General features: G+C 27.0%; 2 protein-coding genes across 11 annotated transcripts; one reads left to right on the top strand and one right to left on the bottom strand.

Moving 5' to 3' along the window:
• Window positions 1-319: 319 nt before the first annotated feature.
• On the bottom strand, window positions 320-14,971 carry LOC113561151 (probable cation-transporting ATPase 13A3). 10 transcript variants are annotated; one of them, XM_026967397.1, is made up of 18 exons: window positions 14,829-14,971; window positions 10,996-11,338; window positions 7,178-7,323; window positions 6,985-7,091; window positions 6,533-6,700; window positions 6,386-6,456; window positions 4,460-4,581; window positions 4,237-4,393; window positions 3,947-4,151; window positions 3,602-3,818; window positions 3,205-3,506; window positions 2,930-3,130; window positions 2,674-2,865; window positions 2,336-2,600; window positions 2,022-2,264; window positions 1,815-1,960; window positions 1,519-1,753; window positions 320-1,442 (listed from the first exon to the last, which is right to left on the bottom strand). In XM_026967397.1, exons 3-18 carry the CDS (start codon window positions 7,203-7,205, stop codon window positions 418-420), a joined length of 3,684 nt encoding a protein of 1,227 aa, XP_026823198.1. In that variant the 5' UTR covers window positions 7,206-7,323; window positions 10,996-11,338; window positions 14,829-14,971; the 3' UTR covers window positions 320-417. The 10 variants fall into 10 exon arrangements, with proteins under 10 accessions (XP_026823198.1, XP_026823206.1, XP_026823201.1 ...); XM_026967405.1 differs by having other exon boundaries at window positions 6,985-7,088; XM_026967400.1 differs by lacking the exon at window positions 10,996-11,338 and having other exon boundaries at window positions 14,829-14,957.
• Window positions 13,630-24,256, top strand: LOC113561156. The gene is made up of 11 exons (XM_026967415.1): window positions 13,630-13,822; window positions 15,555-15,791; window positions 17,648-17,858; window positions 17,956-18,108; window positions 19,450-19,531; window positions 19,640-19,790; window positions 20,439-20,618; window positions 21,286-21,506; window positions 22,803-23,009; window positions 23,130-23,261; window positions 23,457-24,256. Exons 1-11 carry the CDS (start codon window positions 13,699-13,701, stop codon window positions 23,685-23,687), a joined length of 1,929 nt encoding a protein of 642 aa, XP_026823216.1. The 5' UTR covers window positions 13,630-13,698; the 3' UTR covers window positions 23,688-24,256.
• The last annotated feature ends 1,907 nt before the right edge of the window (window positions 24,257-26,163 follow it).

The raw sequence follows: 26,163 nt of genomic DNA, 5'->3' as shown, positions 1-26,163 counted from the left end.
AATAAACATAAAATATAAATATAAATATTTTATAATTTAATAGTGTCACACTTTTATACATTTATAAGACATTTTAAAGCTGTTCAATATAAAACTATCTTTGCATAATAATATTATTAGCAACATAAATAAATAATTTATATAACATTTAATATTAATTAACAGTATTTGTAGAATGATAGTTCAAAACAAAAGAATCATTACAATTATTTTCTTAAAAATATCCATGAGGAAATTATTCAATAGTGGTAACTGGTAAATTGGACTACAAATAATATAGTGCGCATTTGTAAACCTTAAAATGGCTTAAAAATCATTATTTGTTTTTAAAACCAATATGTAAAATATATATTTTGAAGCATTTTATTTCCTTTGACATATCAATCCTAAATTAAAGTTTAATTATGTCATTACAATTTATAAATTAGTGCTCATTGTCTTAACACGTTCTTGACGTTCAAACTGTTCTGTGTCAATTTCAGTCTTACGCATACATTCTAAAGAGGACGATGTAATCATTGGTTGATGTTTACAAATAGGTGGCCATCCAGGAGAAGAATCTAATTCAAGCTTCACTGAATGATATATGTTTTCATTATTAGATTCATGGGATCCCAATTTTAATTTTTTTGTTAATAAATAGTCAACAATAAAATACTCAATACCCAGACATAAAATACAATCAGCTACAGCTAATGTAACCACAATTATCGGAAATTCTATCAACGGAGGAAATTGTAATTGTAATAATTCTTTAATCCAATCTGCTGGAAACAATGTTACATATGAACAAATAACCGTCATAGTTACTAAACTAGAGAAAAAAACTGTGTTTTTGTAAATTGGTCCACGATATGGTTTGCCATATGAAAATATTAGGGCCAATATAATGTATTGAAACTGAGAAACAGAATAAACTGCATAATTTTCATAACATTTATACTCTTTTGGGTGAGTATAGTCGAATGGTTTAAACCAAGAAAAATTATGTACTAAGTAAAAAGATAACACTTGTGTTGATACCATTACAAGTAGGTTTGCAACCATCGAAAATAAAGGAATAAACGATAATAGTCTCGTCAACGGGGGCTTTTTAAATAATGACCCTTGAAAAGCTTCATTTCTACCGAAAAAGAACATAAAGTTTACTACTAAACCGATATCAATAAACAAATACTCAAAATCTGTCAAGTTACTGTCTATGTTGTACAAAATAAATGTTGAAGTAAATTCCAATAAGCTATAGAGAACCATAAATTTGAAAATTCCAAATGATGTTACAAGAGCTGCTCGCCCTTCTCGAATGATACGAGGCATACAAGAAATATTTGCTATGTGTGATGTAAATGGTGAAGCTACTGACGATTCTGCTTCTGATAATGAAACTCCAACATGTGCTGCTCGTAATGCTCCACAATCGTTTGCGCCATCTCCACACATGGCTAAAAATTTCATTGTAAAATGTTTATGACACAAAATTAACTGTTCGAAAGCAAGCAATAACATGTTATATCTTACCGACATGATAACCAATATATTGTAGTTCTTGTATTAACTGTTGCTTTTGTTCAGATGTCATTCTAGCAAATATAGCTCCTTTAACTAGTATCCTAGGGAGAAGAACAGGGAATTTATCTCTTATGATAGCCCACGTTCTACCGGTCATCGCAAAACTGTAATCCCCGTTGACTCGGGCTTCTAGTTCTAGATCATTTTTATTAGAATGATAGTTTTCTAACATGGATGTAGCCCTCTATACAAATATACATAATATAAGACAAAATTAAAAGCTCAAACATTAATTTAATACATACCATAGGTGAAGTAATACCACTAGCTGTATAATATATTTTTGGACTACATCCTTGACTTTCATCAGCTGTTACGTCAACTACTGTCTTTGATGGTAAAACTATTCCACATTCTTTAGCTACACTAACAGCCGTTAGGATGTTATCACCTAAAATAATTATTTCCAATAATTTATTAAAATAATTTTTCTTAATCTTATATTATTATACCTGTAACCATAATGATTTTCATATTAGCCCCTTGAAGTTCTTCAATAACAGGAGTAGTTTGATCTTTTAGACGATTTTCTAAAATGACTAATCCAGCAAAAGTTAGATCACACTCAACTTCTTCTCGTCTTAATTTCGGAATTTGTACAAAGTTACAATTTTGAAGTACTTTATGAGCAAGAGCAATAACTCTGTATCCTTCTTCAGTATATTCTCGTAAAACAGTATTAGTCGTGCTAGGTACTTAAACATTTTAAAAAAAATGTAGTTAATTCATCTTCTTTCAAAATATTATATTAAGCTTATTTTCTTACCAGTACTAGGAATACATAATGACTGAATCATTTCCGGCGATCCTTTTGTGTAAACAATAAAACGTGGGTCACCAATAGTTTTTGTAATCATACTCATTCTTTGCAATGATGACGAGAAATGAAATTGATGTATAAGACCGATTTCTATTTGCTTAGTATCATTTGTAGTGGTTGGATTTCTCACAATTGATGGTATTAGTACATCGAACTTCGAAGCATCTGAAACTTCTAGTTCTTCAAGACACCAACCCGTTGACTCAAACATCTGAATAATATTTGTTATTTATCTAATACATATAATAATTTAAAACGAAAATTATCAACTACCGACTACTTACTTTTATGTCAAGTGGGTCTCCTGAAACGGTTGAATTAAGTAGTGTCAAAGAATGGCAAGTTACCATACCCAATTTTAATGAATGATTGTTAGACAATGTTGTTACATCTCTAATAGGTGAACCTAGGTCATGATTATTTTCGACAGGTACTACCCCCCACATATCCAAACCATCTTCTGTTAAAGTTCCTGTCTATATTTAAACAAAAAATGTAATTTAAATTTGTAAATTTTGTTTTTCTAGTCAGAAATCTTACTTTATCAAAGCATATGCAATCTATTGATCCACAAACATTTATAACTCTTGTATTCATACAAGACAGTTGATGATTTTGAAGCCTTCGTAATGCATATAACCTTCCAACTGTCATTGCAGCTGGAAGTGCTGGGGGAATAACTATTGTAAACAGATCCAAAGACTTAACTAGGATATCAAATACTGTCAAGCCTCTAGATGCCTGCACAAAACAATAGTATAAAAAATTCAAACTTACTTAAACTTAGAACCTAAACATAATATTATCTTACTTACTTTTGACACTGCAGTATAAATTGAACCAGAAGTCGCAACAGCGGCCAAAATCCAAATAAAACGATACGTGTCCTTGTCAAACCTAAAGTCAGCTGGTGGGGGATATAGAATTGATCTTACTAATGATCCTTTAGCGGTTAAATAACCCGTTCTTAAGACTACTCCGTGAACCTTTCTATCAGAAAAATATCGTGCTTGAAGAACTTTTGTTCCAGAAAATAAAGTATGGTTTGCGTCTTCACGTTCATTGTATAAAAGATTTATATTAGGTAATGCAGTCTTGAGTACTGGTACACTTTCGCCTAAAAATAAAAATCAACAGTTAACAATTTATTAAGTTCCTATTAATTTCAAACCATAGTTTGTTATATTACCAAATATTATAACTCATGATTACCTGTAAGCATACTTTCATTAACGACACATGTTCCACAAAGTAAAGCTATATCACATGGTACTTCAAATCCTACTCTAGGTACAACGATTATGTCACCCGGTACCAAATCTGTTGTAGAAATTTCTTCATAAATAGCTTCACAATTAGGTCCACCCATGTCACGGCATACTGTCACTTTATCTTGTGTATTAACAGTTTCTAATAAAGTCCTTTGATTCTGAAATAAAGAAGATACTCGTAATTTTAATTCGATTCCCGAAACTATGAATTACATATTTCTATAAAAATTTATCCGTCAAGATAATTCTCCATATATTATAAATCATTATAGCATTAATTAATTACCGCGCGAGTTTGTATGACCGATGATGTTATTCCAAAAACTGACATGATAACTATGGCTCCTAAATAATACACATAACCTTCTGAAAACCATACTACAAGAGAAAAAGCTTGGAAAATATATAAAGGATTAAGAACTTCTAGCCAAATCAATGATAATATATTTTGAATAGGTACATTAATTTTGTTTTCTCCATAAATGCATTTTCTGTAATTTCATAAAATGAACATAATATACTTAAATATAATGTTGTTATGATATATTAAACACCTTTCAACGATTTAAGTAATACCTAATTAATTGTTCTTGTACAGAATAGCCTTTATATGTATGCAGTTGTGCCGTTGTTAAACCCCGATCCAAACCAACAAGTTTTTGGAATTTTCCTTGAGTATCGCACCAAACATAACAAATTTTTTTTATTTCTACTGCTCTAATTTGGCTTACATCTAATATAACAAAAATAACTATCAATATACATCTTAATTATTTTTAAATATTAAAGTGAAACAAGCCTTGACATGATCCATCATTTAAATGTATCCTAATGGATTTTATTTCTACTGCTACGGGGTTTTCTTCAACTGCAGTAGAATCCAATTTGCTTATATTATTGGCCATCAAAAGTTCTTCTTTGCTAAAATTAAAAAAACACTAACATTTTATTATAATTATTAATAAACCCGTTATTTCAACTACTGGGTAGGAATTAATAAAGAGAGACTGGGTATAATTATAACATATTTCAAAATTCAAACAAATTACGTATGATGTATATGTATGATATTATGTATTTTTATTTATTTATTTATTTATTTAAACGGGTGAACCCAATTACAATTATTATAGACATACGTCTAGGATTTGCATAATATTTGTTATTACATTACAGATTAATTTTAAAGTATAATAAATAAGTTCACAGGTTTAAGTATTAATGCGATGTTATGACGATAGTGATTAAAATAATTTACAAAAACATTAAAAATACCAAAATAAGAAATATAAAACAATGAAAAATTAATTTAATGTGATATTAACATAATAGTATAAAATAATAATAAATAATATAATACATAATATTTATACAGCCAAAAGATTATTTAGGTAATAATTAAAATTATTTTGTGAAACACAGGAAAACAGATTAACATTTAAATCATTTACAAGTTGCATTAATCTATTTATGGGGGCATTTTGACCATATTTTGAACGTTGGAGTGGCACATAAAAAGTATACAATTGCCTAGTTCTTCGATTTAGGATATTAAAGTTCAATAAAGAAAGCAACTCCGGACAGTTAATATCCCCATTTGTTAATTTAAAAATAAAACATAGATTGACTTTAATCAATAAAGTAACATAAATCCTTTGTACATGTGTGTGTATTGGAATGCGACTTTCGGCAATAGTTAAGAACTCGAAAATGAACAAACAAATATAACACACATTTTTTTTTAGTCTTAATCTGTTTATGTTTAATATGTTGAATTTCTAGCATAAATAAAATAAAAATAAAGCGTTTGTTAAAAAAAAAAAAAATGTTTAATTGGCCAAATTATGTGTTTATGAATTTTTATATCAATAAAACATTTTTTAATAACTAACTAAATATATGCTTATTATAACCAAATCTAATGAATTTTTAATGAAAAAAAAGCGTTAAAATTATATTATCATTCATTTTTTTAAATTAAATAATATGATATTAAATCAAGATAGTTTAGATAAAGACCGTTATTTTCTATTTGAATATACAATTTAGTCATATTTTGAATTTCAAATGTCTATAAAAAACAAATGTTACGTACATATGTATTTTTGATATTTTTATAACTGCTGCAAGTATAATGTATGAGAATTTTGTATAACATTATCAATTCTTGACTATTATAAATGAAAATATTATGCTTTTTGACTAAAAAATAATTTGCAAATTTTGTAATTTTAAAAATGTCAATAAAATTTGAACTTTTAACGATTATTAAAAAAAATTGTGATTTTTGATATTTTTAATAAATAAATAACTTGCGAGGAATCTTGTTATAAATTCTTAAGCTTCTTTAGTGAAGAAATAAAAATATCATTATGTATAAATCAATAAACAAAATTAAAAACATTAAAAATATAAAATAGTTTGTATCAAAAACTGCAGATGTTTTGTACCTAAATATTTTTTGCGAAGTTTTTTTGGTATGAATATTATATTTTTGATAAATTGTAACTTAACCAATACATTAATAAGTTACCTAATTTCAATATTATATTGATATTGTTGATATATCATTGTCGCAAAGTTTTTCCACGTCTATGAAGTTAATCATATGGTGGTACCTCATAAACCTATGTATTTTTATAGGTTGTATGATGTTACAATTATACCTTGTCCTCTTTATTACAATAAAAACAAATACATAGTAATCGAATTAAGAAAAACTAACTTGATTTTTTTTATGGACACATTTTTTACTGGTCTTACAAAATATGATTTATACATCCCTTCATAACTTTCCTAAAAAATAAAGTATTATGAATTATGTTATAGATGTACGTGTTCTTCAATAGGTTGGTATTTAATAAAAACTTACAACTATAAGAACGCGTTCGGCTTTATTAAGTGGACATCTTTTGTACATAGCGTACAAAACCCAATGAGGCCACCAATGAAATAATAAACGTAAAAATCCCAAAGTCAAAAATATAAGAATCCATATAATGACAGCCATTGGTCCACTTCGTTTGTATCCATAAATCTCCTAGAATTTATAAAAATTGCATGTACCTATAATATTAGAAATTAGTTACAATGTTATTTATATTTTAATATCATTTTGATATTAGAATTTTAAATATTGAAATTGTATAATATACCTTATTTGGACTTATATTGGGTCATATTAATGGAGACCTATTTAATTTATGAATTATACCTACTTAGTAAATTATTATTTTAAACAATTTATTCATTTATTCAAAAATATAAAATAAATAGTTCTAAAATATAAAAATTTTAATTAGTAAATTTCTATTTTCGACTGACCATTTCATCGTCTTCCCCAGCGTTGAGCAAAGAATTATCACTAATAATTGGTTCTTTCTTCGAATTTGTATTGAAGCCATTATGTTTAAAAACTGCCCCTGTATCTACTTCGAATAAAAAATAATTCATTAGTTTTTACTTTACTTTTACTATTTCCTCTTTTAATAATTAAATGGAGCTTTTAATAATTTACCTGTAGGGCAGTTTTCATTTGATGCCATAGTCAGGAAATTTTAAAATTCCTAACGATCGTAATAGTCTGCGATTGTTAACCGTCGAACGTACAGGCATTCACGAGCCGTTCAGAAACCGCCTGAATTTGGCCTACTTGTAAGACCGCTATAATTTAAAATTTGTTTGTAAATATATAAATGTCAACAGTATAAATAGTAAATACCTTAAAATATAAATAAATGTTTAAGTGGACAAAAATATATAACAAAACTTTCATTAACTCGTAAGTCATAGTATAGGTATAAAAACTGCATAATAAATGAATAATTATGTAAAAATGTCGTTTACTACATCAGACCAAACTGCTGTAAATAATAAATTAATACTTTAAAATTTTAAAAATAATTTTTTAATTATATCTATAATCCGTTACAATTTTAGTATGTACTGTTTACTGCTTAGAAAGGATTTTTTTAATACCTTACCTGACAAACCTATACGTTTTTTGTACATATTTACAATCTATTGTATAAACTCTATACAATTACACAAATTGCGAAAATTTTATAGACTATAAATGATAATACTACGTTTCTTAGTTTAAAAATATTGGTATAATATATTAAATTAAATTAGATGTATTAAATGTTGCATATATTTAAAATTTAGGTTATGTAAACAATAGTTATTAAATGTTAATTAACTCAGGTATAATAATTATTCAAATAATTATTTTAATAGTTCTGTAATACAAATATACAATTTATTGCTTTGGATGAAGAGGAGAAATTCAAATTCTCAATATGAAGAATTATAACATCTATAAGTCAATTTCATAATTAAATTAAATTATTTTTTAGTTTCATAATCTTTTTAATTTTTAGGTACTCGCATATTTAAAAACTATTGTAATATACTGGCCACGAGGACAATGGCTTTAATTTTAATGCAGATGTACAAAAAATACCACCCCCTTTAAATAAATTAATGGATATCTTAATAACTGCAGTTCACACAGCTAACATAAACTTTTATGTAAAACACTAACATGCTTTTAAACACTTTTGGGTAAAAGATTTAAAGAAATCAATATGTGTATTGTATATAGATTTTATCGTTTATAAGTAACAAGTAGATACGGTGGCTAAATCAATATTATATCATTAATATACTTTTATACAGAATTAAAGAAATTTCAAAATCATTATTTTATTAGGTATATTTACTAATAATAGTACTTGTCACAGTGCTTTGTACAAAATCTGTATAATAATATTGACATTATAAATGAGATAACGGAATGATTACTGAACACAATACACTGCAATTATACTCGTATGTTGTATTATATTTTTCTCACTCGTCAGTTTATTTATAATTCTAATTTTTTCTTCAGTCTTTCTCTTATACATTATAATTTATTTTGATTATTATTTGTAGGCAGTGAGAAAATAACAATTAATTAATAAACCAAATGTCTAAAATTGATAAAATATTTAAACAATACAAAGAATTTATAAATAAAAACAATTATACTTTCAACGTGCTCGTAAGGAAATGTGTATTTATGATCATTATAACGATTTATTACTTTTGTATCCACTCAAGTCCAGTAAGAATTTACAGGGCTTCAAAATTTCTTTTTTAGAGACACTAGGCAATATTTACAAATAGAGCTATATGACTATTTTACCCATTCAATTTTATTTAAAATTTTACTTAAAATACTATACATCACTGCACTCATTTTATCAGTTAAAAATTATAGCTAAAATATGAACAACACAAATTAAAAATATTAGAACAATATAATAATTATATAATACAATCGTTTACTTTTTTGAATAATAAATTAAATAATTCACTTGTTATTTGTATGCGCATTTATACTATATACATATATTAAATACAATATATAAATTGCAGTACCTACTAACTGTACTCGATAGTATTAATGAACATTAACATCAACTGATTATGCATACAAAAAAACGAAAGTTTTATACAGATCAATATGTAATATTTTATAACAATAATATGAGTTATTTTATAATTTTGGTATTGAATCAAGTGCGTATAAACTTATAAAGTTAATTCCCATTATCTTTACCTATTAAGTATACTTAATTAAGATTTCTAATTCTGTTCACGTGATATTTGTTACATTGGACTAAATAAATACGTGTTCAAATCAATCATACAATTTAAACAATCTAAACATTATATTATAATATACAGTGTAAACCTACTCAAAATGGTACGAAATTCAATGACTTATTATATATTAGGTACCTATACCCTATTAATACACAATATTGTTGTATTTTTATATTGTAATCTACAATTTTTTATGTATTTATGTTAAAATAGTTTATAGTAAATAGCTATGTAGTTATTATAGTTTAAGAATTTAAATTTGAACTAAAGTCAATATTTTTAGTTATTTAATTGAAGTATGTAAATAAAATATAAATACATTAATTGTTTATATTGTTATATATTTTTTAATTAATGGAAGAATATACTACTTAAATAATTTAAAAGCAATTATAATTAAGTACATTTAATAAAATATTTTATACGATATCACGATTATGGATCAACATTCTCCAATAATCCATGCAAACAAAATAATAATTAGCTAATAAGTAATTATAACCTAATTATTTGAATAAATTTAATTATTACCTCTGTACATTACACAGGGCGTAAACGTGTATTTCATCTTATATTATTTTTATCAAAAATTCATCATAATAAGTAATCATTGTTTTTTTTTATTGTTATAAAAATATAATTTCTCTAAAAACTATAAACTTATTTTAAATTATACAAAATGATTCATATAATTTGATGTATTAGAAGAATATTTTTTGGAGTATTTTGATTTTTGATACCAAAAAGTCGATTTTTGAACAAGTAGTTTTTATAGTGATTAGTTTTCAAAGTTAAGATGAACAAAATAGCTAAAGTGGTACAATGGAGTAAGTACCTTACCAGTTACCTAGCATAATGTTTATCCAGTACAATGTTTCCCAACTGGTGTTCCGCGGAACCTAAGGGTTTCGTCAGCCGGTGCCAAGGGTTCCGTGAGAAATTTGGGAAAATATAAATTAATTAATAATATTTTTGATTTGAATATAGAAAAGCTCCAAAAATTATATAGGGGTTCCACAAATCGTTTAAGCTCCTGCAAAGGTTCTGCGAGTAAAAGAAGTTTCTTCACTGATCCAGTACTCCGTTCTCATTTAAACTTAAATACCTACCATATTTAAAAGTATTATTACTACACATTCGAAATTCAATTTTTATGTAACAAAATATCTCCATAAAAAAATGTTACTTCCAAATATGTAGGTAATAAAAGATTAGCATTATTATACAATATTATCATTCAAAAGGCAGTTATAAACAGAATTAAGATAAATAGTAATAATAACAAATTGAAAAATCTGTAAACACATAAATATGCCACTTTGTAAGTGCAAATTAAATAATAAATAAGCTGTATAACTGACAAAGAATTAAAAAAAAGGGAACAATAATTATTATGTTATAAGTATAATAAAAATCAATACTACTTAAAATTATCTTTTCGCTTAATATACAAAGGTATTATCTTTATAAAGTGTTGTTTAAGTGTGCATGTAATGCATAATGTGTATAATAGGTACAGAATACTGTAATATATTGTTACCATACACTACTATGTGGATGTAAGCTATATTTTTTTATGAATAATTAAAAAATAATAAGCTGTTTTAAATTTAAAAAAATTAATTTTAATAATTGCAGTAAAAATAATTATATGCCAAAGAACTTAAAATGTTTACTCACGCTTAAGGTAGGAGTAGAAAATATCCTAACTATATGTTCGGATACTTCACTTTATATTCGACACTAGGCGGATACTGAACGCGACGTTTCGAGGGTCAACAGTTTGATATCTTGGTTTGTGTTTCAGTTCAATAAAATTTGCATGCTATTGTACATCTATACTAGGCTTATGCGTAGATGCTCAATGAGTAGTAATTAAAGCTATTAACGATCTTCAGTGGTTGTTTTCTCATCAAGTCAGTCAAATCAAGGGCAAACTTGAAGAGTTTATTTTGACTTACCTTTTAGAGAATAATATTATTTCATAATATTTTTGATTTATAAATAAATTATAACCATTGCACTAAAAAAAAAAAAAATATATATATGTATCTATAGTTTTTAAATATTATGAAGAAATTAGTTTGATACAAATAAATAGTGCGTAATTGCACAAAAATAGGGCGTACCATTTATTTTGTGATGCATTAATTTTCTTATTTTCTTATTTAGATTTTTAAGAAAAGTTGTTTATGTAACTTAAAGTAATTTTAATGCAATAAAATATCAAATTTTTAACAATAATTATTTCTATAATAGTGATTATTTATGCTTTATACTACAAAAAAAATATCTCAATAAGTATATTTAATTATTATTACACGGCTTATTTGTTAATAATATAGTTCTATATTCTTTTATAATATATTGATATGCTAGATTTATTGGATCAAGTTAAAAAATGTATTAAAATATTAAATCCATGTACGTAATACGTATAGACGAAATAGGCGTGGTATAAAAGGATTTATGTAGTTACAAATCAGCATGAATGTATAAAATCTATCATACATTACGTATGAATAATAAATTATTATTATTATCAATACAACGTTAAACGTAAAACCGATTATAAAAGTAATTTATGACATGTTTACAAAGATTAGAAACAAAAAGTGCATTAAAGGGATTAAATATGATAATTTGTAATGATCATCGAAACTATTAGAATTAATTTAATGTACCTATATTATTGTTATTGTAATTGTTACTGTTAAATGTTACTGTAAATGTCTAATTGTAATTTATTATAACCAAGTTCGCACTAAAGGGCTATATAGCTTCCCCCTCTTTACCTTATTAAAATGACCTATCTATGTAAGTAAATACATATATATCATAATAATTATATGTGCTTAATTTGTATTTATATTTTTTCTAGACTTCACTAGATCCACGCCGGGTTATCATGTTCCCACGGTAAGTTTAGTGGCTTAATTTTTTTAAAGCTTATAATTTAAATTGGTTTTTATTCAATTTCAAATATTTATTAATAAAATCTATTCTTTCAATATTCAGTGTGATACATTAAGGTTCTCAAAATAAAGTATTCATTATAATATAGGAACGAAGTGTTTATAAACAAAAACAGGCTTAATATGAATTATGAATTATATAAGAAATAAGAAATTGTATTCATTAAAATAGCTATACTATTATAATATCGTTATTGCTTGCTAATAAAATTAATCTTTATAACATAATCACTTTTAGGATATAATAGTTATAAATACCTATTGGATATATACTACACATAAATGAATATTTACATATCATAATTGTCAGTTAATTGAACTTACATTTATTTGACTTGGAATAAAAAAATTAAATTTAAATTTTCGATAACTGCCTATTCATTAAACCTAAGTGAAAAATACATTAACTGTTTCATACTTGTATAGCTATTAAGGAATGTATAAATATCTTTATAAGTAAGTCTATCGTCTATGATACCAATTTTTGTAGTTTACTACAATATAGCTATATAATGGTAATATACCACATGCTTATATAAGTACGACGCAAAAAGCAATAACAATACGATGCTGATTTAAGTTTTTAATATTGTTATCATCTCATACTTGCTAACATAAATATTAATAATAAACACTATTAAAATATAGAAGTAAGTATGTAACACGCAAAGCTATGCGAAATTATAAAGTTTATTATAATATACATTATATTATTATGTACATATAGGGTAAATACAATTCTCACAAATGGTAAATACAACTTTTGAGCGTTTAAAATATTTGTAAAATAATAACTTACAATAAGTTTAAGAAAGCTTAACCTTTTTTGCAATTTTAAAACTCTTTTTAGACAATCAAAAAAATTATAAGAAAATTGTCACTAATCTTCAAAAAAATAAAATAATGTTTATATTATACTGATATCGATACTATATGATGATCATTAATATATCTATAAGTATAATATTTTTATTATTACAATAAGTTTTTTATTTGTGCCAAAATAATAATCGTACACCATATAGTCATAACAGTTGAATAGTTGTTTTTTGCTACTCATCAAATTAGTATATGCAAATTATAAACCAGCTGTTTACTACGTCTGCTGTTCAGTATTTGAGTGAAAATTAAAAAAAATATTACGTGTCCTCAATATTTTTCACATTCACATTTGCGGTAACAAATTAATTTTTAGTAACGTTAATAATTAATACAAATTTACTTCATGTGTAGTTTTTCATCGTGTAGTGCATTTCATTATACTCATTTCATTTAGGCAAAAGTTAAACTGGCAGTTATTAATTATCATCAATTAAACCATGGTCATGACCCTTATAAAACAAGATGGTAAATACTAAATTCTGCATCTAAACTGCAATTAAACAATTGGTGAAAATATATTTAAATTATGTTTATAAATTATAATCCACGATGTCTCACGGTTGTCAATAGTATCATACAAATTGTGATAAAAACAAACATTATTTTTGCTCGTTCCATTCGACGTTTATCAAACAGAAGAGGTTTTAAAAGTAAGTAATTTAACGTTTTTATAAAAAAGACAAGCACTCATGCACTCGCACCCACAATTGAAACTTAAATTAGGCTGGGGGCACAAGTTCTTGGCCCCCTATCTTTGACAATCCTTAAAAAGCGCCTCCTTTAAACATCTTGGAAACACTACAGAAATTGAGGTAAATATATTCCCTCAATCAGTACTTATACTACGAAAACATTTTTAAAAATATTCTTACTCTAATAATTGTAGTAAAAGATGTATTAATAAGAATTATTATACTATCATTATTTTGTATTTGTCAATATTTTTTTTTTAGTCTAGACAGTTAATACTCTATAGTAGTAACAGGTATTAGTAGCAGTAATCGTCGTAGTGATAGTATAGAAGTAGATGTTCTTTATTTTATTTTATTTTACATACAATGTTGAGTATATGATATAAGCAGCATATTATATATAAGTTTATTTAGATAGATAAAACACGACTGCTTGGCGGGAAAGTAAAGCAGGCAGTTCTCCCTCGAGTCCGGCGATAAGATAATAATATAAAAAAAAAAAAGGTTTTAGTAGTACTACCAGTACTCAGTAGTAGTAGTAGAATAATTAGTGATACTACTAGCAGAAGCATAAAATAGTATGTATAAAAATTAATAAGTAATGTTAATAATTGTTAATTGTTATGTTTATGCGGTACCTTCATTTATAATATTTTAAAATAGACATTTAGTTATTTGTATGCATAATACCAATTATTTACCAATACTAGTATTTATGATCAATGATATAGGTAATCACAATAAAGAAGTACCATAACATTAAATGCTCAAAATTTCTTAGAAGTAAATCCCCCCCCCATGAATTTTTGTCATTATCAAGCCTTGCATGCAACGACAATAAGACAAACTTTGAAAGTAGGTATAGAATATTTTGATTTTTAAAATGTCAACGTCCACCATCCACATCTATTCCATCTTAAGCGAAATATTTTTGAATTACAATTAATAAGTCAAAATCACGTACCTACAATAATATGATGCCGGTACTATTAAGTCGTCGTTGCCAGATCGATAACGTATAGATAATATTGCGTTCAATTCGTGTGTTTGCCGATCAACGATAGCGACGGTTGTCCACTTGATATTATATGGTAAGAGTTTCTAATACAAGTAGAGAATAAAAATAACCAGTTACATAAAATCTCCTACTACTCGTACGAACTGTAGATAATGTGACGTATAATGTGCGGGTAAGGTAGGTAACTTGAGAGTTGAGTCAGCAGCTTGTCAATATTGTACCGCGAATAGATAATTAAATTCACTTACATGTATTGCGTTTACCAAATTATAATATAAGATTGTTGTGTAGACATTTCACTTTAAACCTATGTGGCTGTAATGCACACGACGTAGCGGTACTGCTACAGTTTTTCGTAAAACGTGATCGAATAATTTTTACCGGATGATTATTATATTGATTAATTATTAGTATTCCGTTTGTTTGGAAATTTGTTGTTATTACAAATTTTTTTATCTTCAATTAAAGTTAAATCCTTTTATATGTTTCTATGAAATTATTACTGTATTGTGTTCGTTGAAAGTGCGTGTACCATGATTTAATCGTGTATATTATTATATCTAATGTATATTATATTTTCTCGTATATACCAGTTTGATAATAAATTATTATAATCGGAGTATTATTCAGATTTCACAACTCAAAAAAAAAAAATATTTTAATCATTTTCAGTGGAATCTAATCTGAGTGGCGACACTGCGCTGGTAGCTAATGTAATAATTAGCTGTATTATTTATACGTCGACTGTTTTTATCGTATCGCTTGTGATTAAACTATCGTTAAGGACGTGCCAAGATAGATTGACGTTCGTAAACCACACAGACGATGCAAAATATCATCTGACATCGTTGTCAATGGAAATCGTTGAAATCACCGAACAGTATTGTTACACGATGAACATCGGAATAAGTATGAAAAACAAAATAACAATAATAGCCTTGAAAAACAACAATTAATAGCAATAATTAATTGTGACTAAGACATGTGTCTCTCTATCTGTGGAGAGTAAAATATGCATTTAATTTTATTTAAATAAGTACGTTCAATATCTAACAAAGAAAAGTAAAGTATCTTTTTGGCAGCTTGTACATAATAAAACTAATAAAAAGTTTGTTAAAAAAAAGTACCAGGATAAATGTTAGTATAACTAATTTAAATAATATTATGATGTAGTTTTAAATTAAAAACAGATACCAATCATTAAACAACCAGATATTCTATAAAGACGTTTACGAGAAAACCTATAGTTTCTGCACCACGAATCATGATAATACGACGCTACCGTCATACTTTTAGACATTTAATGCCGTCCCGCGTCGATTTGATAAACAAATTCTTGCAGCGATCCCGCAACCCACTATTTCTCTTAATCTGACCTCCTGTGATTTTTCTTTTTCTGAATTTAAACCTACTCTTAAAAATGTATCGGTACAACAAAAACAAAACTACATCAGAACTTTGGAACAGTCGAGTTTAAAATAATTGAAACATAGATTGCTGAGAACGGTGCATTTTGTCGCTGGAGAATTTTGAAGGAGATATTTATAAATAATACGTTACTTCATTTTTAACTTTTTATACTTATTAAAAATTAAATTCCGGTACTTTTTTTAACTAACGTTGTATATTGGTACAGACACACGTTACAGAATAACCTTAATATATTTTTTTAGACAGATAAGACGTTTGATAATCTAAAAATATGTGAATGGTTACGATGAAAAAATTACGAGAATTATTAGTATTTATGGCATGGCGTAAATACAATTAAAACTGTTTAAATACAGACATATAATTAGTATAATTACCATATTTTGTGGTATCCTTACTATCTTTAAATTGTATCACACATATTTTTATACACTGTACCCATTCCGCACAAGACATAAACGATTCCGGAAATTATGTTTCAGAGTTGTATTTAAAATACCTACATATAACTCGACGGTCTCGAGTCTCGATACTTTCTGAATAATAAAATAGTAGGCATAATATAATTTGGATTCGCTAAAATAGTATCCCCCGTCCACTACTCAATATAATCGGGAGTATTGACTAACAACACCTAGCTTATCAAATAAACTTCCGATACGGCGATACATATATCAATTACATTATATCATTAAAAAATTCACTTTACGTACCAATATATAGAAATAAGTGTAATTTTTGAGACAATGCGCTTGTTCATAATAATATAGTTAATTCACCAAATTTATCGATCAAATATTTTCTTTAAAAATGTGGACATTTATTTGAATACTGGAAACAGTGAAAACAAGTAAAACAATCATCTGAGAAAAAACTATTTTTAATTTGAATTCTAATGTGAATTTAATTTAATAATAATAGTTAAATACTTAAATGTTAAATAATTAGTATTATTCAAGTTATTTCAATTTTAATTATAAAACATTTTTATTTATTATTTCAGTATTTAGTATTCCATATCCGATCATCAATTATTATAAATCTTTTCAATATATAGCTATTTTAATATTGTAATACTTTGAAGTCCCATAAAAAATAATAATATAACTAATATAAGGTTAAGCTGTTTGCGACTAATTTTAGTAATTTCAACGTTCAGCCGACCTTGTGGGTGTTTGGGTTGGATTAGGTTTGATCTTAGATTTCACCAATAGGTGAAATAAATAAGGTATCTTATTTTTAATACCACTATATTTACGATTATATTATAATATAATATAAATGTTTGTCTTGGCCTTACTAAAAAGTCAATATTTTTCTACTTAATTTTCCAGTACTGAAGTTGTATACATTATCGGGGAATATGGCCGTGGTGATATTATTAAAACTGATTTGTAATTATTTGATAAAATTAACGACAAATTCGTGTTCGTATTACGTTTTTCGTACAAATTTAGTGTTCGTAGTTTATCACACCAGCCCGTTGGCATTGTCTGTCATAACTAAATTGCGCAACTATATTATTCAACTTATACGTCATAGTAGGTACATTGTATATTTGTATAAATACATATATATATATATATATATAATGTTATTCAAAGAAAAAATATTAACTCATTCAAAAACCGATATTGTATAGACGAGAAAATACAACGAGACCTCCGGATGGACATATTATTACCAACAATTGCAAAAAGACATTGCGTCACATTATTAAACAAGACCTGTATAAAGGTGTAAATGTCTTAAGAAGTATAGTGGCATTAATCGCATCTAGTTACATTAGCAACAGGTGACGTATTATTATAATCTGACTAATTAGTATTTATTATCTCCGAAGTGGAACTATTTAAGTATTTTACTACAGAACATCGTATAACTATGATTATTTTTACTTATCCGCAGTTAGGTAGTCGGGGAAGGGTATATTTTCAATTATTATTTTTTTGTCACATTATTGCTAAACACATTTTAAGGAACCTAAAAAGGTAATAGTGTGATTTTTTTATAATTAACAATATAATACGAACTATACATTTATAACACTGCTGCAGTGTCACTGCACATACCTACGTTAAATACCTTCCTAGTTCCTACATGCTATATTTTATACATTATGTAGTCATTATACACCTCCAGTTCAGTGATACTAAAACTTTAGTACACATAAGACCATGTAATTATTACATGGTCTTACATGGTGTATATATGACATATGTCATAGATAAATTAGGTGATCGGCGCCACTGATGTAATACACGTAAGTGGTAGTGAGTGTACGCGAAAAAAAATGTTTGAGAATATTATATCTACTCTAAGCTATACATATATTACTACATGCCTTATACCGTGGTTATATGAATAGAAGATCCATACTTTCATCCAGTGGCGCAGGAACTATTTTTCATGAGGTTAGGCAAAACATAAGAACCTAATAACAATTATAATACATATATATATTTGTGATTAATCCCAGAAATCCTTTCTTGATATTTTATTCTTTTAATATTAATATAGGTAGTATCGGATAGTATATATAATAATATAAAAATTATTTAATTATATATGAATGTATTGATATAATTAAAGTATAATATAAATATAAATATAATAAATTAAATTTAAAAGAAATATATTCACTATATACCTGAAGTTCTATTCAAAAGTAACAATATATAAATAAATTAAATATAAAAAAATGTATCTACTTATTAATTAATAATATTATTACGCACATTCAGAAAATAAGTACAATTTTGAACAAGTAAACGTATGAATTAAACGTATTACGTGATTACGATTGTATACCTTTTAATTTTAATGTAGTATGGGGGGGGCAATAGTATACTTTTGCCCCTTTGGATTATATCTGAAGGGTAAATTGCCCCCTCTGCCCCCCTTCGACGCCACTGCTTTCATCACACAATTAATGATATCAAAGCTATATGCCTATATCCATAATATCTTTAATATTCATATGTTTACCGTCTAACGTGATACTCGCTGCAACATAGCGCCCATGGCCCATATAATACATCAACCCCATTTTAAAGATGCTCTTGGCACTCATATTATTATATAAAATGGTAAAAAAAACCGTATGCGGAAAAAGTGTTTTTGCGTTACATTTTAGGTGCACTTTGATGCTATGGTCCGTAGACATGCTGAATACGAAGAGATCGTACTTCAAGACCCGGTGCACTAGGAATTTAAAAGTGAATACCGCGCGCTGATTCCGTATATTATGTTATTACTTATTATATACGTGCGTATAGTCCAATAAAAATATCACTATGTAAACGTCTTGTTTTCCATCATATAAGCGTGCGGACACGCTGAACGCGGCAACCGGAGAAGCTGTCATCACTTTCGCGTACTTGGCCATGCAGTTGGGTTTGCGGAAGGCGTGCAAGTGTTTACGTGTGTCCAAAAATCTATTGACTTCGTTTATACTGATGTACATAAATATGACTGGTAAATAAACTGCAGGGCTTATTATTATATTGTTAGTATTGTTATCTTATCCGTATTGTACTATACGCATACAAAGTGAAATAGTACTCGGTAACACAGTGAACTTGAAATTTTCCAGGAGCTAAGTATAGTCTAATATTCCATAAATTATCAACTCACCCACCAAAAATCCAATAAAGGCTAATACATATTGTTATATTTTTAACTACTTATACCGTAGTAAATACAAATATACTAAATTATGATTATGTATAAATTATGATGATTACCCACCCACTCAAATAAAATCTCGATTATCCCTTCAGTATACGCCACTAGCTGAACTAGTACTATACTACACCCATATACTACATTTAAGTTTCTAACTGTGTTATATAAATCTTCGTTGATCTACATTGTTAAGGTTTTATTATATAATATTTCAATAAAACGTACATCATTGGTATTATTGTTCTTGAGTTTCAATCTTTCCCTATTTATCTGAAAGTTTGTTCACGCCAACACACCTGTATAATACATATCTGGGTAGAGTGTAAATCAATCATTAATCCAGATAAGGTGCAAGCTACCATATGTACATATTGCACATTATGTAGTTTATTAACGTATATATTATAATAATACATTAACGTTTATTAATGAAAATAGCATTCCGATACACCGGTGTGCTGATGAATCCAACTTACGCGACGGCTTTGGCGTACGGTTGTCCCGGACAAATAAATAGAGATCATTTCATTGTTTTTTGGATCGGTCCGATCGTCGGTGCTCTCGTCTTTAAAGACGTCGTCAAAATAACACAAATTATGTTTAATATAATGCTGTGGCGTCATTGTTAAATGGTATGTATGAATAATGAATATGTTCGCCGCATATCTATACATAATATTGATATAATATATATTGTATTGCTAAGCATACCTATCAATATCATATAATAATATAAGTGTCACTATTCACTATACTACAGATTATATCCATAGTAGTTAATAGTGTTAATAAAATGAAGTATATGGGCAACAAGATATCGATTATACCAAAGACCTACCGGCAACTTATATATTATAAATATACAATAAAACTGCGTTTGTTGCTAAGACTGAAATTACATGTTTGTTTTTTATTTTTTATATTATAATTATACCATATTGTATACATAATACATACTGTTACGTGACGATAAGACAATATACTTTCATTGATAACATACATACGCATCATGTGTTATTGTGTATTTTCAATATTTAATTTAAATATATACAAATATCAAGTATAATATCTTAAATGAAATCATTAAATAGTATTTGCTGTGTTTGATATATACAAAATAAAATGGAACTAAATGAAAATCCAGCAAAATTAAACTGCGCTTCAAATATCCAAGAAAACGAACTATTATCGGAAGTTTTTGAAAAAACTTTACTCGAAATATCTATACTGGATTCACTTCCTAGCAGTAGTAGTATCAGCGAATATGTTAAAGACATTTTCAAAGTATCGATTGAGGACTTGCATAACTTTGGGACGTTAAAAACCTTGCACGCTATAGTCGATGAAAACGAACAAAAGAAAAAACTACGATTTGGGTTACGAAAAGACGAACGGGGACCAAGTAATGACGAACAATTTATAGAAGAATACGTATCGTTGGAAAAAAAAATACAAAAGTTCAAACAGGAAGAAGAAGAAATTGATGCGATTATCGAGAAGTGTACGGTAAGTTAGTAAAAGTAAACAAAATTATAAAAATGATGTCGAGATTAAAATATACATTATTAAATTTTTCATTTGAATATCTATAGGGCTTAAGTCAAGAACCATTTTATTTGAATTATTTATTTCCACACAAATAAACAATTATAAGCTAATATACTATATATATAGACTATATTATTTATTAGTAAGTAGTAATGCATAACGATATTTTTAGATTCTGAACGGAGTATTGATTTTAGTATTTTACAATATTTTTTTTTGTGTGTCATCACGATTTGGGGTAGAAAAAATGCTTTGATTTTTAACTTCAACCTCTCTTTGAAAAGGAAATTTCATCTGGTTGTTACTTTGAGGGGTCAAAAGTAAAAAATTTCTAGTAGTTTTCAAAAGCGTCGGGAAAAACCCTGAAAAAATAATGGAAAAACGGGAATTTTTACGCATAACCACTTTTTGACAAAATCGATTTTTTGATTTTGCTGTAACTCAAAAACGAATCATTGTAAATACTTGAAATTTTCACCAAATATTTATATTAGTGTTAGCCATTTACGATTCGATATGTCTATAAAAAAATGTTGCAGGTAATCCAAAAAATCATTAAAATTTATATTATTATTTATTAAAACTCTATCCAAATATTTAATGCACCAATAATCAGAAATTTTTAACTTGTTAGTTGTGAGACATTCCTAACTTTCAAGTGACCATAAACGGTATTGCTTTGTTTCTGATTATGTTTAATCACGAACTATGATTAGTAATTACTGATTATAATGATTCATAAAGACTGGCGTTTGGCATCAAACACACCGTGATATGAGGTAACCGTTTGCCCGTTTAAAAAGTGTAAGTTCTTAGTGTATAGCTATAGAAATATACCACCAAGGTTAGGCAATCATTTTCCTATTGTATATAATATACAATGAGAAGAAAAATGTAGATTTTAATCTATACATTTTAAAGTTTAATGATTTTTTCGATGTCGGCAAATACTAGACCAATCAGATTTATGTATATTAATTCTTTTTCGTTTTCTTTTATTTATTATGTATTATGTATTTTATTCCCATTTTTAAATTTTTACAGTCTTATAATTTCCATAACTCTTTTTTTTAATTTTATAATAATAAATACAAATAAAATATGTATTAACCGAGTCGTTTACTTTTGGTATCTATTAAGCCAAAAAAGGCAAGAAATAAACCAACCAACCAGGATTACGTACCTAGTTATCAAAATTCAACTTGAAATATCGATAAATTGTTATCTTATTTAAATTATATAATCCATATACAGGCCGACGGAGAACATACAGCGATACGAAGAGAAATGGAAAAAAACTATGTAAACAAATGGGAAAAGGCTAGAGTAGAAAATTTCAAATTTCAATTTAAATCTGAAGAATTAGAATTACAGAAATACATGGTAGAGTTACAGGCTAAAATTAAAACAGATCAAATTGTAGACAAAGAAAACGAACAATATTTAGATTATAGTATAAAGGTGAGTCAATATACATGAATAAATACTTAAAAGTACCTACTGTATCTGATAGAGTCTATCATATGTAGGTACTTCAAAAAAAATTTCAATCAACCAAAAAATATTTTTTTTTGTTCATAGGAATTAGAAAAACAAATTGAGTATTGGGAATGTAAATACAAAACTGATACTAAGGAAACTGACGAAAAACTAGAAAACCTTATTATAACACTAGAAGAAAAAACCAAAGAAATAGAAAGTTTGAAAAAAACAGTAAGAACATTTTTAATTTTTGTTTTATGTTTTGCTTGTGTAAGTACATATTCAGTAGATAAATCAATAATAATAGAGGTGTTATACCGTAAACCATCATTTAGCGATGCCGGCATTGGCGTACAGTTTGACTTTAATAATTAATTTTTTAATGCCTTATATCTATTTCTATACAATTATAATGTAAAATTCTAGTTTAACGAGAGGCAGACTATTATCGAAGAACATGCCGAAAATAAGCAAAGAGTAGAAGAAGAGAAAACACGTATCGATCACATGGAAAAAATGGCTACGAAAATTCAAGCGTGGTGGAGAGGTACTATGGTTAGACGTCGCTTAGGTCCATATAAACATTTATCGGGACCTAGAAAGAAGAGTATTAAGAAACCGTTAATAAATAAAGGGAAAAAACCAAAAAGCAAATAATATATATATATATCTATATATTTAAAAGTAAAAAATAGTTAGAGGTATACCTCCAAACAATGATTAATTTATCTACGAGTATATCGCAACATCTACATCCTATAGAGCCGTAAAAATAATTATTGGATATTGTAAGATTTTTAAAATGTAATGTTACCTTGAATTTCAATAAGACAAATCTTAAGCAATACCCAACTAAATTTGAAAATAATATCAACAGGTTTTGATAATAAAAAAAAAAGATTTATAAACGATATTTTAATTATATGGTCCAAATACACGGAGGTATTTTATCCAACCTTGTAACCAAGGTTTTGATAATAAGACTAGAACTGTGACTAGTACTAACCAACTAACCTATAGTTATTAAAATATAAAAATACAACACATTTTCAGATTGCATGTGTTCTCCCCTCCCCCTCATAAAAAAGTAAGAGTAAAAACAAAAAATCTCTAAAATCCATATTTGTTCAAAAACAACAGATTTTCTTTAAAGTTTTTCAGGCTAATTGCAAGTCTATACATAATAAGTATATCAAAAAATACAATTGTGTGCAGTACAAAATTAAATTGTGTAGAAATGTAAATTCAAATACTAGTAATAAATAATAACTGAATCATGAAATTTTGTGTATTTTAATATTATTAATATGTACTATTAATTATAATTTATACATAACGTATTAACGTACCCAGTGGCATAGCCATGGAAGCAGTGGGCTTAACCTATGGGGGGAGGCCCCATCGGCTTAATATAAAAAATGAACTGCTATTGTTAATTGTTGATTATGTTTTTTTAGTATTTTGAGTTTGCCCCCCCTCATTTTAAAATCCTATCTACGCCACTGAACGTATCTACAAATATTTAAAATTATAACCAATAGTACTGTACTACTGCGATAAATGATAATTATAAACGTATTATTAATTTTATTTTAATTTGGGTACGTGGTGCGCTAGTGATAGATTAGAATGTTTAAAATGTTTATTTAACTCGATGTTTGGAACCATCAACCATAACTTACACGAAATAAACAATACATTTACCTAATACTAACAAAGCATCTGGTGGTAATCTTAATGGTACTTAATAAATATACATTACTATAACATCTATAATACTCATAAATGAAATATGAATGTTCTTATTTGTGGACTTGTCAACTACTTTTTAGCCCGTCTCATATAAAATGTGCAGTAGGTATTTAGATATGGTAAAATGGTAATATGGTATATTGAATATCAATAAAGAAATTACTTGAAACAAAACGTGTCTAATTATCGTGTATATGTAAACTATTAAACTACTCGAAACAAAACAATTAGAACACTTCTACGCTTTTTGCTAAAAAAATAAATCAACAGGTCACAGCTAGACCGTTGTTAAATACCAATAAGCGATATGTATGTAACGGTGTCATATATAATAAACCCCCGTTCGATTTTATAAAACAATTACCTATATGAGATGTCGATCTAAATGGATTTTTTTTTTTTTATATACAAGGATTATACGATGCGTTTGTTGTATCATATTGCTATTGTTTTACGCTTTAATAGTTTTATTTTAATTTTTATATTTTTGTAAGCAATTCATTTTTAAATATAGTAAAAAACATCGAGGCGACAACGTGACGAGTTACTGGGTAATAAATTTTATTTAAAAAATTTAACATCTAATCCAACTACCTAAGCACGAATAGACGACATTGCTTATATTTTATGTTTATCTTGTACGCTGCTTGTTGTTGTCGAACCGATATATTACAATAATATTATACTGCTTCAGTAGTCACGATTCGAATCGGTTTGCAGGCTTCTTTACAGACTGAGTCTTAAGTTACAATTGTTTTTACTGAATAAAACCGTGTTCACTAAACATCGCTTACCCATTTGAACAATATCGCTTATATTATTAAGTATACCAGCCGACTTATTCGTAATAGTAAAGGTTTGAAAAATACGTCAAGATATCTTTATTCGCTATCGACGCTATTCGTTTATATACAATTGCACAATTGTAAAAATTTTAAGTTTTTCATAAATATTAATAATTTACTATAATATTAAATATGCAATAGTAATCAAAACCCTCGCAATCTTCTTAAATAGTCCTAAACATATTTCAGAGCGAAGTATACGCATTAAAACAGGTCCCAGTAGGTATAGGTATGTACAGTGTATACTGTATACTAATATAATATGTAAGCATAGGCGTGCGCAGACCTAAATTTCGGGGGGTGCCTACAACTTTTTCGGGCCCTCTCTTAACAAGACATGTACATATTTTAATAAATTATAATGACTGAATAAACATTACTTAAATTATACCATATATTAATCAGTAGTATTATTAGTACCAAGTTATATAATATTTCATTATAGATAGTTGGATCTAAAATCTATTTTCAAGACAATTGCAATATATTTAATTTATTATTTTTACTTTTGTAGTCAATAACATCTAACTGTTATA

This window comes from Rhopalosiphum maidis, chromosome 4 (genome assembly GCF_003676215.2).
Source record: "Rhopalosiphum maidis isolate BTI-1 chromosome 4, ASM367621v3, whole genome shotgun sequence".
NCBI classification, from domain to species: Eukaryota; Metazoa; Arthropoda; class Insecta; order Hemiptera; family Aphididae; genus Rhopalosiphum; species Rhopalosiphum maidis.
This window is presented reverse-complemented; position numbering and strand designations above follow the sequence as displayed.

Excerpts from the sequence above, each read along its gene's own strand:
- LOC113561151 (XM_026967397.1), bottom strand. The coding sequence starts at position 7,205 with ATGGCATCAAATGAAAACTGCCCTACAG. Across the intron at positions 4,152-4,236 it reads GTACAAGAACAATTAATTAG|AAAATGCATTTATGGAGAAA; the intron begins GTATTACTTAAA and ends ATGAAATTACAG. Across the intron at positions 3,131-3,204 it reads TTTATACTGCAGTGTCAAAA|GCATCTAGAGGCTTGACAGT; the intron begins GTAAGTAAGATA and ends TGTTTTGTGCAG.
- LOC113561156 (XM_026967415.1), top strand. The coding sequence starts at position 13,699 with ATGTTTATAAATTATAATCCACGATGTCTCACGGTTGTCAATAGTATC. Across the intron at positions 19,791-20,438 it reads GATGTACATAAATATGACTG|CATTCCGATACACCGGTGTG; the intron begins GTAAATAAACTG and ends TAATGAAAATAG. Across the intron at positions 21,507-22,802 it reads CGATTATCGAGAAGTGTACG|GCCGACGGAGAACATACAGC; the intron begins GTAAGTTAGTAA and ends ATCCATATACAG.